A 12,377-nucleotide genomic window follows, 5' to 3' on the forward strand; every position below is an offset into this window, starting at 1 on the left:
TCTAGTTCTGGTCGGGGGATTTTTCTTAAATTTTATTTCTGTCACTGCGTGTTATTTTCTGCCAGGCGTGTTATTTGGTAAAGAAATCTCTACCAAGTAATGAGTGTATTCTATAAAGGTATGGAACTTCAGGTTGACAACACTTTTTGATTTGTGCGCTATTTTGGGAGTTGTCAGTTTATTTTGTCATTTCATCACCTGAACAACGCCTGCAAATTGTGGAAATTTTTTACGAAAAACGAGGCTCAGTTCGAGAAAATTAACGCACTTTTCGTTCCTTTTACAATCGACGCCATCAATTTAAGACACCATGGATGGTTTGTGCACCCCTTTTACTCTACAGGACGCACCGTCAATGACGTCGTACAGTCAGTCTATTCATGATAAAATGGCTAATCAAACTAAGCACAAAAAAGTGACAGCTGTCGAAATGGCACACATATAAAAACCGTGTAAATTTATTTTTCTTCGAAAAAGGCCCTCCTTGAAAAAAAATAAGTGTAGAGTGGTAAGTTGAGAGATGTACTATAAGCTCTAACGTCCGAAGTTTTTGGAATATTTTTACAAATTGAAAATATTTTTGTTGAAAGTCGTTTTCTCGATCGACTCAGTGTTTAGTTACACATCATAACTTCATGGAAAATGTAAGAACAATGAATCCCGACAAAGCTCTGCCAGTGGGTGACCATATTTTCGAATGGAGTCCCACTGGCCTCTGGAAAGCGGATGTTTTGTCAACTGTACGGCAGACTATCGATTTGGCCTATCTCGGCCTTGCGGTACGTGCCCGTGTCCAAATTTCCGCGAGTTATGCTGCCCGATTGCTGCTGCTGGGCTTCCACCTTATTAAGGAACGCCCAAGTATGCAGCTCTGATTGGGCTCTGGTCTTGACATTGTGCGGTACTGCGTTTAAGGTAAACTCCTGGACGAGGTGTGCGATAAGTGGAAACACTATTTCGCTTATAAAAGCCGTCCGCAGGGTGCGCGCACATTTCACTCTAGTTGGTGAAATTTTTCGGCAACGTTTGCTTGCTTAGCTCGCAGGGGGACAAAACATGTGGTTACGGGAGGTTTCGGGGGTTAGTGTGGTGGTGCTGGTGTTGTTCAGTGTGACACGCGCGGCGATGGTGGAGCCGGAGGTCTTCTTGACGGTGAAGAGTGGTAATTTGGCCACCATGAACTTCGACGATGTGTACAATGCCTATCTGATAGTGACTGATATAATGATAACTCCCGAGGGACGACCATTGCCGTTCATGAGAGGAGAATGTGAGTGTTTGTATTGAATTGGTGGTGTGATGCTAATGTGATGTTTTGAAAAGTGGATAAATCTTATTTTAAAGGATTACAAGAGTTGCGGCCGAATCTGAAGCTGCTGGCGTCGTTCGGAGGAAGTGCTGTTTCACCGGAGATGTTCTACCATTTGACTGACAACAAGCGACGGGCGGTGTTCGTGCGAAGTCTGGTGCATTACGTGAAGAACTTCGGCTTCAGTGGGGTAGACATTGCATGGATGTATCCGACTGCGGCAGATAAAGTAAATTGGTTTTAAAGTGTAGCTATTGGATCATATGTAACCAATTACTTGTTCTAGGAAAGATATGTGAACCTATTGAAGGAGTTACGAGCAGCCTGTGATCAGAGGAAGCTGATTTTGACAGTGACTGTTCCCAGTAATCCGACCGTCATCGGTAACAATTATCCGGTCAACGAGTTGCAGAATGCTGCCCACTATGTGATTTTGGCCACTAATGAGTTCAAGAAGGTTAAGAAAACTTCGCTCATTGCTCCTCTGTACTCTCTGAATGCCGGATCATCGAATAGTTTGGTAAGTAGGATTGGTTATCCATCGTAGCTGGGCTTATTATACGAGTATTGCATTGCGTAACTATGTGGACATTTTGTAAACGTGTTTGAGTGACATCGAAAAGTGACAGGTGGCGTGTTTGATGAATACTTACCGTTTGTTTTGAATTTGAACACGTTTTAGTGAAGCGATACAGAAAAGTGTTTAAATGTGAGGCACGTACTATCACTTTGGTGTACTTATTTTGATTGAGTACAATAGTTACTTGCCGAAGCTTCAAAAAAGAGACATTTGATGTTGAATTTGTATTGATAGTATGGATCATGTTCACATATTTAATTGATTCGTATTTGTTCATTCAAAAAATTGGAATCCATCATCGCCTTCATATTTCCACTATGATTCCCTCGCTTTTTATTGGTCTTTCTTCTCATCTCATATTGACAGAACGCATTTTAATTATTTATTGAATATGTGGGTAATGTCGAGCTTCCATCCTAGTGTATTTATCCCGTTCTGTACAGACTCACATATGAAGATTTTCAGCAAACCTAGTTTTTTTTTGTGAAGTTTTTCTAAAATTTTGTACAATCTGCTTAGCAGTGTTTTTATCTACACCCAAAATTAATTTTTAGCTCATGTTTTTTCATCCCGATTTATTACAATTAATGAGCCTAGAAATAACAGAAAATGTCATGACTCTCAAATACTGGTAAGTATTTGTATAATATACTAGCTGACCCGGCAAACTTTATCCCGCCCTCAAAATATATGTTTTGTTATCAATACCTCCAAATATTCACGTTTTGTTACTTACGATCATGGATCTAATCGCAGAATTGTTCATTGGTTCATCTTTCAATTGACCCTTTACAATTTACTTTTAATATAAATTTTCTAGGACTTCTACCAAAACTCGTCATTATAATATCAGATTATTTTCAGACACAATTCTCGTTCAAGGTTTTTCAATCACTTAGAAATAACATGTTTCTCCATTACATCGAATGAATGTTTGATACAGAAAATCTGATAGAATGAAGATAGGCCTAAATCAGATAATTCCTTCTTCGAGTTTGGTCTTATCAACACATTCGGCGATTCATTTTCATTTATATAGATAGAAAAAGATATAGGAGTGCGTTTTATTACATTACAATCCATTTCCACTTTCGAACAAAAATCAATTTCGTTGGCGCAAACATCGACTGGATCAACAACGCTTGTAACTATGTTATTATAGAACATATGAGAATTGAATTTTCCGAAAATTTTCAATTATCATGTTTGGTTGAAATATGAGTAATATTTTTATGCGACCCGCTCTCCATTCCAGAGGAGGGAGGGGTGTCATACCATCATAGAAACATTTCTCGTACCCAAAAACCCTCACATCCCAATTTTGGCTCCATTTGCTTAACTAGTTCTCGAGTTATACAGAAGTTTGTGTTTAATTTGTATGGCAGCGTGTCGAACCACTATAGAAACACTTCGTGCCCTCTAAAACCTCCACATGCCATTGCCATTTGATTCCGTTTGCTTGATTGATTCTCGAGTTATGCGAGTGTCAAACCACTATAGAAACATTTATTGCCCCTTACATCATTACTATTCATTGATTCTCGAGTTCTGCAGCATCCCCCTGAGGGAGGTGGAAGGAGTGTCAAACCACCATAGAAACATTTATCGATCCCTAAAAACTTTTTATGCCAAGTTCATTTTGTAATGAGGTGTAATATTCTCACGTATTTACGTAACAGCATCATTAGCTATGTATATAGCGTGGTTGTTTAAAACAGCCTTCCATCCCAGCCAGCCTTGACTCGATTCCCGTTTACGTCGTTTGGACTTTTTTGGGTGCAATCCCAAAAAAGATGAAAAAAAAATAGATGTCTGCTTCCATACATACAAACATTTTAATGCGTTGAGGAGGCGATCTGGCGTAGTGGTAACATCCATACCTCTCACGCAGAGATCACGAGTTCAATTCTCACTCCCGACATTCTTCCAAAAATGGAAGTAAAAGTGACGAACCAACCGAAATGTGTTGAAAATCACTACAATAGAGAGAGAGAAAAAAAAAATAATGCGTTGGGAGACAGATGATTTTATTTGCTAATTTGACGCTTCAAGACACGAAATGGCATCGTTTCTGCCGAAAATGAAACGCTAGTTTTGGTGTAGTTAACAGAATCTTTACAGGAGCTCATCCCAAATCCATTAATTCTAAAAGACCTGAGATTCTGGAAGAAAGCAATGTAAGTTTGAGAAAGTGTAGTTCTATTTTTCGAAATTATTGTCTCACAACTCGATATTCTCTGCTACACGATATTCACAGCGGGATAGTTTTTACTATGCAGTATTTGGTAAATGGTTATTTCAGTGTTATTTGAAAATGGGTGTTTATCGCATACTGATTCTCCTCGTAGTAAGAATATTTCATACCAGCAATATATTTTTCTGAGGGTAAACAAAAGAAGTGGCCGCATGGCCACATATCATGCTGAATGGGACAAATTTTTGTGTCGTTTCTAGTCCAAATTTGTTTGAATCATTATTGTAATATGTAGTAGGTAACATGTATGATATAAGCAGGGCTTATTCACCTAGAGTCGTAATTGAAATTTTCTCATACGTACAAAGTAGTATTTGTATCAACTTTCAACAAAATTTGCCTGTCAACAAGTGTCATATATTTGACTTCCGATCAAACCTTTAGCGATTCGAACCTAAATTTATCCATTTTGACCGTTGCGATTACAACTTTTGATTAAACTTTTTTTTTTATCACCTTCTTCATGCTCGTGGTGAGTTGTTTTGGCCAAAAGATTCAAAATTTATCTGCGCTGTAGGAAACTAAATTGTTACGCTATGACTGTGACAGTGACAGATTGCAATAGTCTTTGCCTTCTCCGAAGCGTCCAGGGTTGCCAATAATATTTTTGAAAACTAAACTGGAATATTGCTCTTAAAAACTGGAAGAAAACTGGATTCTGTAAACAGTTTCATTTCAAGAAGATCGGTTTTGGTTTATCTAATATTATTTTGACGTAGGAATACGTCTAACCTTTTCAATATAGGGGCCCATCTCAATATTTCAATGTAAAAAATGTTCAGTTTTTGAACGTTAATACCTCTTCAATTATTTGATAGATTTTGATTCCAAATACACGAATTGATAGGAAATATCCTCAGCAATTTTTTATATGTTCTACATTATGATTTTTCAGTTAATGTAAAGCTCAAATTGATGAAAATTGGAAGGAAGGAATCCCTAGATTCCCATACATTTTGTCTGCGCTAACGCAGCAAACAGCTACTCATTACAAGCAACCACAGGAACGGGTGAATGTATGGACAAGGTGAAGACGAGTGGGGAACGCAAAAGAGATTATGAATAAATATAGGCGGTCGCTACAACGTTAACTATATGGCTATATAAAGTGAGCGATGGTGGTGCTTGGCCACATTCTATCATCGGACGCCAAGCAGGAAAGACGCCGAGGAGAGATTGTGAACGAAAAAACCTTTGTGCGTTGCTGTTTTTTTTTATCATGTGGTGGATGGTTTTGCATAACGCCGATTTCGGTCGCGCGCTCCATTGTGCTTGGCTTCATTCTATCGCCGGACGCTATCTTGAGATTGATTTTCGGCATAACAGATATCGATGCATTTGCAGGCTATGTATGCGGTGCAATACCGTAAAAGGAAGAAATAGGAGTTTCTAGGGAATGTGGATCAGGAGAGCCTAATCGCTTATCGAAGTGTGTTAAAAGCGGTGGAAGCATCGCGCCGGATGAAAAAGATGCTATCGCCCTCGATTTGATTGAATGCTAGAGTTTTTAAATGGTTTTATTTAGCTGTAACATGTTTGTATGTTCGTATGTGTTTGTCTATAGCGCTATATCACATTAATAGAAATTCGACCCCCTTCGATTGATCTTAAATTTGGAACACATTTTTATTTCTGCAGTCATTACAAAACTGCGTATTTCATGATCTTGAAAAACCAAGATGGCGGCCGCTACAAAATCGCGGAGTACATATTTTCTCAAAACCCCATCAATATGGGTATCAAATGAAAGGGGTTGACTAGTAGAACACAGATATTTATGAAAAATGCAAATCCAAAATGGCCGCCACCACAAAACGGCGACATACATATTTTTTTCGCAACCCCATCAGAATGGATATCAAATGAGGGAGCTTGACCAGCAGAACACAGCTATTTATGGAAAATTCAAATCCAAGATGACCGCAGTAACAAAATAGACAACTACTTTTTTAAACTTCGAAATTCAATTCAACTTGACCTGTTTGTGTGTCTGTAGGGTTGTTAAATTTTTCACCATCCCTTTTGACTAATTGATCTGAAATCGGACACACTTTCATCTCTGCTGTCTTCATAATACTGCGTATTCCATTATCTTGAAAAATCCAATTTGGCCGCCGCTATAAAATTACCTTGGTATGGTCCTACGTCTCTCCGGTTATGTCCCCGACATTACCCACCCGTCTTTTTTTAACCATACCAATGCTTGAAAATAAATTTTCTTCTGAAGCTTCGTATAATATTTATATTAGGTTGTCTATGTCTATGGCTAATCGCCAAAGGTACAAAGGTACGTGGGGGAATCCGCTTTGCAAATATATGCAAGCTGCGAGAACTTGTCTTTGTGCAGAATATGGTTTCCTAACGAGTACTTCTAAGCTAAAGAGCCTTGGAAAATCGTCATTGCAGATACTAGAGCCGAATTAACTTTCAAGTTTAAAGCCTCTGTAGTATAAAAAGTAGAAATTGAAGTTGTTGATTCATGTAAGCAGGGAGTATTTCTGTACGCGCATGTTTGTTTTTGCACTCCGGAATGTGTTGTCCTAACACGGACTACAAAAGCGGATACGAACACAACGCTTTAGCTCGGTTTTCCAAGACTGCATTGGAAGATCTGCCCTCATAACTTCTGCTCACTGAATTTCTGTACATACCGTTTGATGATTAGGCAAAATTCTGATAACCAGTTGTTGCGATAAAGTCGATTGTTTCAGATTGTTAAAGTTCATCAAATCAAGCAAATTCGCGGTTCGAGAAGCACGTACACATGAGAGATGCAATAATTTTCAAGATGGGAATGTGAAATACAATGATCGTTTGACAATTCTTCTGTTCACATGTTTTGGTAGTCCTAAGCATCATATCAAACATAAAAAGACGGTTCTCAAATTTACTTGTAACGAAGAACATAATCTATTACAATATAAGAATTGATCCTACATGGTAGTTGCTCAAACTCTTTACTTATAAATCAAATATGTTGAATCCGATTGAGTTCGAAAATTGTTTCATTCAATCAATAATTTAATAATTACTAACAAACACTTACTAAGCCAACGGTAGTCATACGTCAACCTTGCGGTTATATCGTAGATAAAACTCACCATTTCAATTTTTTATTTTATGGTAATGACTCTATGATCTTCTGAGCTTTAGAATGAACTGGAGAATCTGATGTTTATATAATCTTAAAGCCAGGATAGTACGCGGGATCTATGAAATATTTTCGATAAGTTCTGTTATGAATAATGCATCAGTCGTGAATGAAATGGTAGATCAATTCGTCTGAACTTTAGAATATTTTGGAGCACCTAGAAGACCTGATATTTATCAAGCGTGTTTCCAGCATTCGGGGAAGCTCTTCGTTTTCGCATTTCAGACAAAATTTGGACGCATTGGATGAAATGGAAAGAACCAAACCACAGCCTCACCTGTCACAGAAGTCCATGAAGTAGATGAAACTCGACTCAAAAACAGTATATTTTCACCACACGCACTGCGGGCTTATCGTACTGCACTCGGAAGTATAAGCCCGAGAAAAATAACACTGCGTTGAGTCTGTAAAAAAAAGAAAGATCGATCAAGAGTAAATACAGCTTGGATCGTTCGAACCAGGGATGCAAGGTGGTTTTTTCAAATGTCTTCACATGATACGAAAAAATGTCTTCAAAAAATAGTGAAGAAAACTAAAATTCATAACTTACTTTTGAACAAAGTTTCATAGTTTATTCTAATTGGCATTGTTGAAAGCGCATCTAATTAAACTTACCTTGAGGATTTGAAGTTTATCTCAATAAATAAATTTGAACAATGAATATATTCCGTAACAGCGAATTAAATTTTATGAGTTAAGAAAGGATAACTGGCTTGATATACTTCTGATTAAGTGATTATCACCCAGGTTCTTCCACAAAAACGGAACTGTGATAACTCAATTTGTTTATTTCAGCTTTGAAGTTTTGGTTGTAACTCGACCCGTTTCCATAAAATTGATTATTGAAACGGTATGTAACCGGAAAACCTTCGATTTGTGAAGTGGTCGTTTGGAAGATCTTGTATATCTATTGTATATTATAAGCCCAACATAATAGAAATACAATGTCATAATCATAAGAATTCTCAAGTGCGAATGAAGTAATGTCTTCTAGAGGCAATATGTAGACTTCTTGAAGTTCTCCAGAATTTGAAATCAAAGTCACTTTGTTGTTGAATTTATTATATACTTGTGGATTATCTACTTGGAAAAGTTTGAAAAAAACAAGAGAATTTTATGAAAATAATGGGCCTGATCACGAATGTCACTTCATGATGGAAACGAAATGAAATGCATCTAACCTTGCGTACAAATAATTCCATTTTCACCGTGATGTGACGTTCGTGATCAGGCCTAATATCTCTCAAGAAATCACATACGTTTTCATATTGAAATGTCTTCAAATATTTCATAATGTCTTCAAAATGTTTTCACAAAATCAGATGTATTCACAGTAAGACATGTCTTCAAACCTGGCATCTCTGGTTCGAACGTAGAACAAACTAAATTGGTCAAGGGATAGGAATGTGGACAAAGGGATAGTATTTATGCATTGTAAAACTGAAGCACACATTTAATAAACTGGATAAAACTGGATGATATTCAAAAAATGGATGTTTGTGGTTTTACGTGGAAAATTGAAAGAACCAATATTGGTAAAAATTTGCGTTGATTTTTCACGAAGTTACAGCATTTCAAAAAGCTTCTATTTCTTCCTTTTTATTTTGTCGAGGGTATATTGTTATTTATCACTAAGTGAAACACGCCACATTGAAAGTCATTAAATATTATTATATATTTTTGATTGGTTAATGCTTTTTGATATAATTGATTCTGTTACGAAATTATTCAACAACAATGATTCTGATAAAGGGGATGATATGTGGTGTTATATATAGGTTTCAGGTTGAATCTGTCAGACTCTAAACGATATTATAATTTTTTCCGACCAAGTATAAGAATGGATGAAGCAAATCTAAAAGAACATTTGTTCAAAGTTCTTGGTCCTCGATCTAGTAATACTAGTAGGCCTACAGAGCATAAAATATAATGCAGAAACATCTCACCATTTCTTCTATTTAATTCCAGGACTTCCACGTGAACTCATGGAAAATGGCGGGCCTGAGCAGCGAGAAGATTGTAATCGTCATACAAACCGACTCGCTCACCTACAAGCTTTACCAGCTGAACGAGTATCGGTTGGGAACGCCGGTAGCGAAGCTGAAGGTACGACCGTATTACAAAATTTGCCAGAAGTTGTACAGTGGTTCGCTGGAGATATTCGAAGAGAAGGCTCGTTGTCCGTACGCCGTCCGTGAGTTGAACTGGTACTCGTACGAGAACAAGAAGTCAATTATGGAGAAGGTGCAATATGCGGTGGATCAAGCGATCGGTGGCATTGCCGTGTTCGACTATGATGAGGATGATCCACTTAATCTGTGCGGCGACGGGTCGCATCCTATTACGAACACCATTTTGACTTCCCTGCAAGCTGTGGAGAAAACGACCGTTAGCAATGATCAGCCGGCCATGGCTCAGCGAAGCGTTGGAGAATCAGAGTTCGACTCGTATGAAAAATTCGCGGCAATGCGGCTGATGGAGGAAGAAGATCCATATGCGTATGAATCGGTCCCGAAGGCGTACGCTGATGAAGAGGCACACGCGAGTTCAATTGGGGGATGTGGCTTCGTTGCTCCGGCAGAACCCCTGAATATAATTGATGAGGCACCGTATGTTGTTCAACATAGACCTGCTCCTGTGGTTGCACCACCGATTGTGAGAGCTCCGATAGCGGTAACGACAAATCCACCTATGATATATGAATTCAATGAGCATGAGCTGTTCGATCATCCTATGGTCGTAAAGGATAGTGCACCTGTATTGGTTCAGGAGGAAGATGACCTTATCGACGATCGGTTCATGGAAGGAGATCTATCGGTATTAACAGGCCCGAAAATCGCAGTTCCAGCCAAGGTGGAAGAAAGCGACTGTCCGCCGGTAATTCTAGCAAATTCAGATCAGGCATTCGCGTTGTTGAATTTACCGGAAGGTGATGCTTGTGATACGCACTTGTTCTCGGAACATGGGGCGCCGGCTAGTTCGAGTTTACTGTTTTCCGAACCGGAGCAAACCGTAGTTATCCAACCGATGCCGAAAGCGGCACAGTATTGTCCTGGGAAATCTCGAATAGGCTTCATTGCAACTGCTAGTACTGGTGTAACTGAATCGCCACAGAATTGCCCACGATCTCTGATAAGGATTGTGGGAACAGCAAGTATTGGAAGCACAGAAGCTCCGCCGAAGCCTGTTCAGATAGTCCCGATAGTCCCGATAGCTCCAATAGTTCAACCTTGTCAGTCACTCTCAACTACCGGCCAGATTGTTAGTGTAGGACCAAGCGATTCTGGTCAACCACTGATCAACATAATTGCGACGGCATCGGCTAGCACTCCACCACCTCAACAACCTTTTGCTGAACTATTTACGAACATGAAAAATCTAGCAAGTAGTTTGCCACAATTGGCAGCCCTGAAGCAGAATCCTTTGCTGATAGCACTGAACAATCAACCTACTCAGCCATCTTCAACCATCTGTCCGTATGACGGAATTATCCAGGATCCACTCAACCCTCGTTACTACTTCTTGTGTCGAAGTGGACAGTGAGTACCCTGTCATCGTACATAAAGTCATTAATAATATGACATTTTTTAACCTTTCCAGACCCATGTGCGATGAAAATAGGTTCGCCTGTGCCGAAGGATACGTATTCAAACAATCGTGCCTCAAGTGTGTTCCGATTGGTGCTAGTGGTTGTATCTGATCCCTTGCGACTTACTTTGGTTACGGTGCGCGTGTGACTATAATTATACTTTCTAACCCCTTTAACGATTTTTTTTTGATTTTCCTTTCTGACTGTTATCCTCGCTACCTGATAGCATTGCCATCTCTTCCGGAATCTATTTAGCTATAAAATAGCCAGTGAGTGACCGTCACAATTTTAGATCGATTGTTTGTGCTGCAGCCAAATTTTAAATATGAATAGTAATAAAATAAGTGTCGACTACACTCACACGAACACATGCACATCCACGGGCCCTTGGAGTTTGTTGTTCAGTATTGCGAACAATATTGTAAATAGTGTGCGAATTGAATTCATTGTTTGTGAACTTGAGACCACAAATAAAGCACTTATGTGTATCATTGATTATTAAAATAGCGATTTTTCTTACCCTTCCATAATGTCACAATCATTTTGAATCATCGGTGGTGTATTTGCGATTGAGGTTGAATTTGGGTTTATTCGCCTGGTTGAAGTTCCACTGAGGTTTTAGCTGTAATGAGGATAAATAAAGAAAGCACATCAATCATTCTACCAATTTCAATATATGCTTCAAATCGAAAATCTGCAAAAATTCCAAAAAAATAATTCAGATGACAAATTCCGTTTTCTTTCAGGATAATTCTTAACTGTATATAATATATTTCATAACATAACTTTCGAGTCCGATTTGTTTAATTCAGGTGTGCAAATTAAAATTGTCCAGTTGATGTTTTAGATGTTGCTAGTTAAGTTGTATGCATTCCTTCGATTTCATACACTACATGGACTGAAAAGTCTCCGGATTTTTAATGAAAACATTTGTTTTTTGGGCAAAGCTATATTTATTCCTCAACACAATTTCCTTCGAGAGCAATACACTTGGTATAGCGAGTTTCTAACATTTTGATTCCCTATTTGTAGTACGCAACGTCTAAATCTTCGAAATATGCCTTAGTTTCTGCGATGACTTCTTCATTCGATGTGAATCTCTTTCCCTGGAGCCACGTTTTATCCATTGTCACAAAACGCCGAAAGGTACTTGTACGGCTCATTTAAATTCATTAAATCACTGATAAACTGTTGTTCTCAAAGGAGCAGAAGTGGAATAACATTTCGTCAATCACTGCATTGGTTGTTCGGGAGTTTTTCCCATAAACAAAGACAATGATTGATCAAAATACGATATTCCTCTTTTTCCATTTTCTATACGAATGCTCAGGTTGTTTGTGAACAAATAAACAAAATGTCGTGAATCTTCACGCATAAGCTAGTGACAGATGAGCCTCTCGAAATGAATCTTGTTAATATTTTAATAGCGCCATCCGTTGAAAAATTCGGCTAAAGCCGTGAACAATGCAATAGAAACTCTTCACTGTGAAACGT

At 38.4% G+C, this 12,377-nt stretch overlaps 2 protein-coding genes across 15 annotated transcripts in view; one reads left to right on the forward strand and one right to left on the reverse strand.

Moving 5' to 3' along the window:
* Nucleotides 1–12,377, reverse strand: part of LOC129767369 (sialin-like) — a 34,637-nt gene that overhangs the window by 10,165 nt on the left and 12,095 nt on the right. For 10 of the 14 annotated variants that reach the window (XM_055768169.1, XM_055768164.1, XM_055768160.1 and 7 more), the window contains exon 2: nt 11,404–11,505. In XM_055768169.1, coding sequence (XP_055624144.1) covers nt 11,404–11,425 — 22 coding nt within the window. In that variant the 5' untranslated portion in view covers nt 11,426–11,505. Of the gene's footprint in view, nt 1–7,571; nt 7,699–9,240; nt 9,984–10,049; nt 11,258–11,403; nt 11,506–12,377 lie in introns of those variants that run through there. The other 4 variants (XM_055768171.1, XM_055768172.1, XM_055768173.1 and 1 more) reach the window with 2 other exon arrangements.
* LOC129767368 (uncharacterized) lies at nt 866–11,387 on the forward strand. Its single transcript, XM_055768159.1, has 5 exons — nt 866–1,270; nt 1,324–1,538; nt 1,596–1,829; nt 9,263–10,833; nt 10,895–11,387. The coding sequence occupies exons 1-5, from the start codon at nt 1,057–1,059 to the stop codon at nt 10,992–10,994; spliced, it is 2,334 nt and encodes a 777-aa protein (XP_055624134.1). The 5' UTR covers nt 866–1,056; the 3' UTR covers nt 10,995–11,387.

Source organism: Toxorhynchites rutilus, chromosome 2 (genome assembly GCF_029784135.1).
Source record: "Toxorhynchites rutilus septentrionalis strain SRP chromosome 2, ASM2978413v1, whole genome shotgun sequence".
Taxonomy (NCBI): Eukaryota; Metazoa; Arthropoda; class Insecta; order Diptera; family Culicidae; genus Toxorhynchites; species Toxorhynchites rutilus.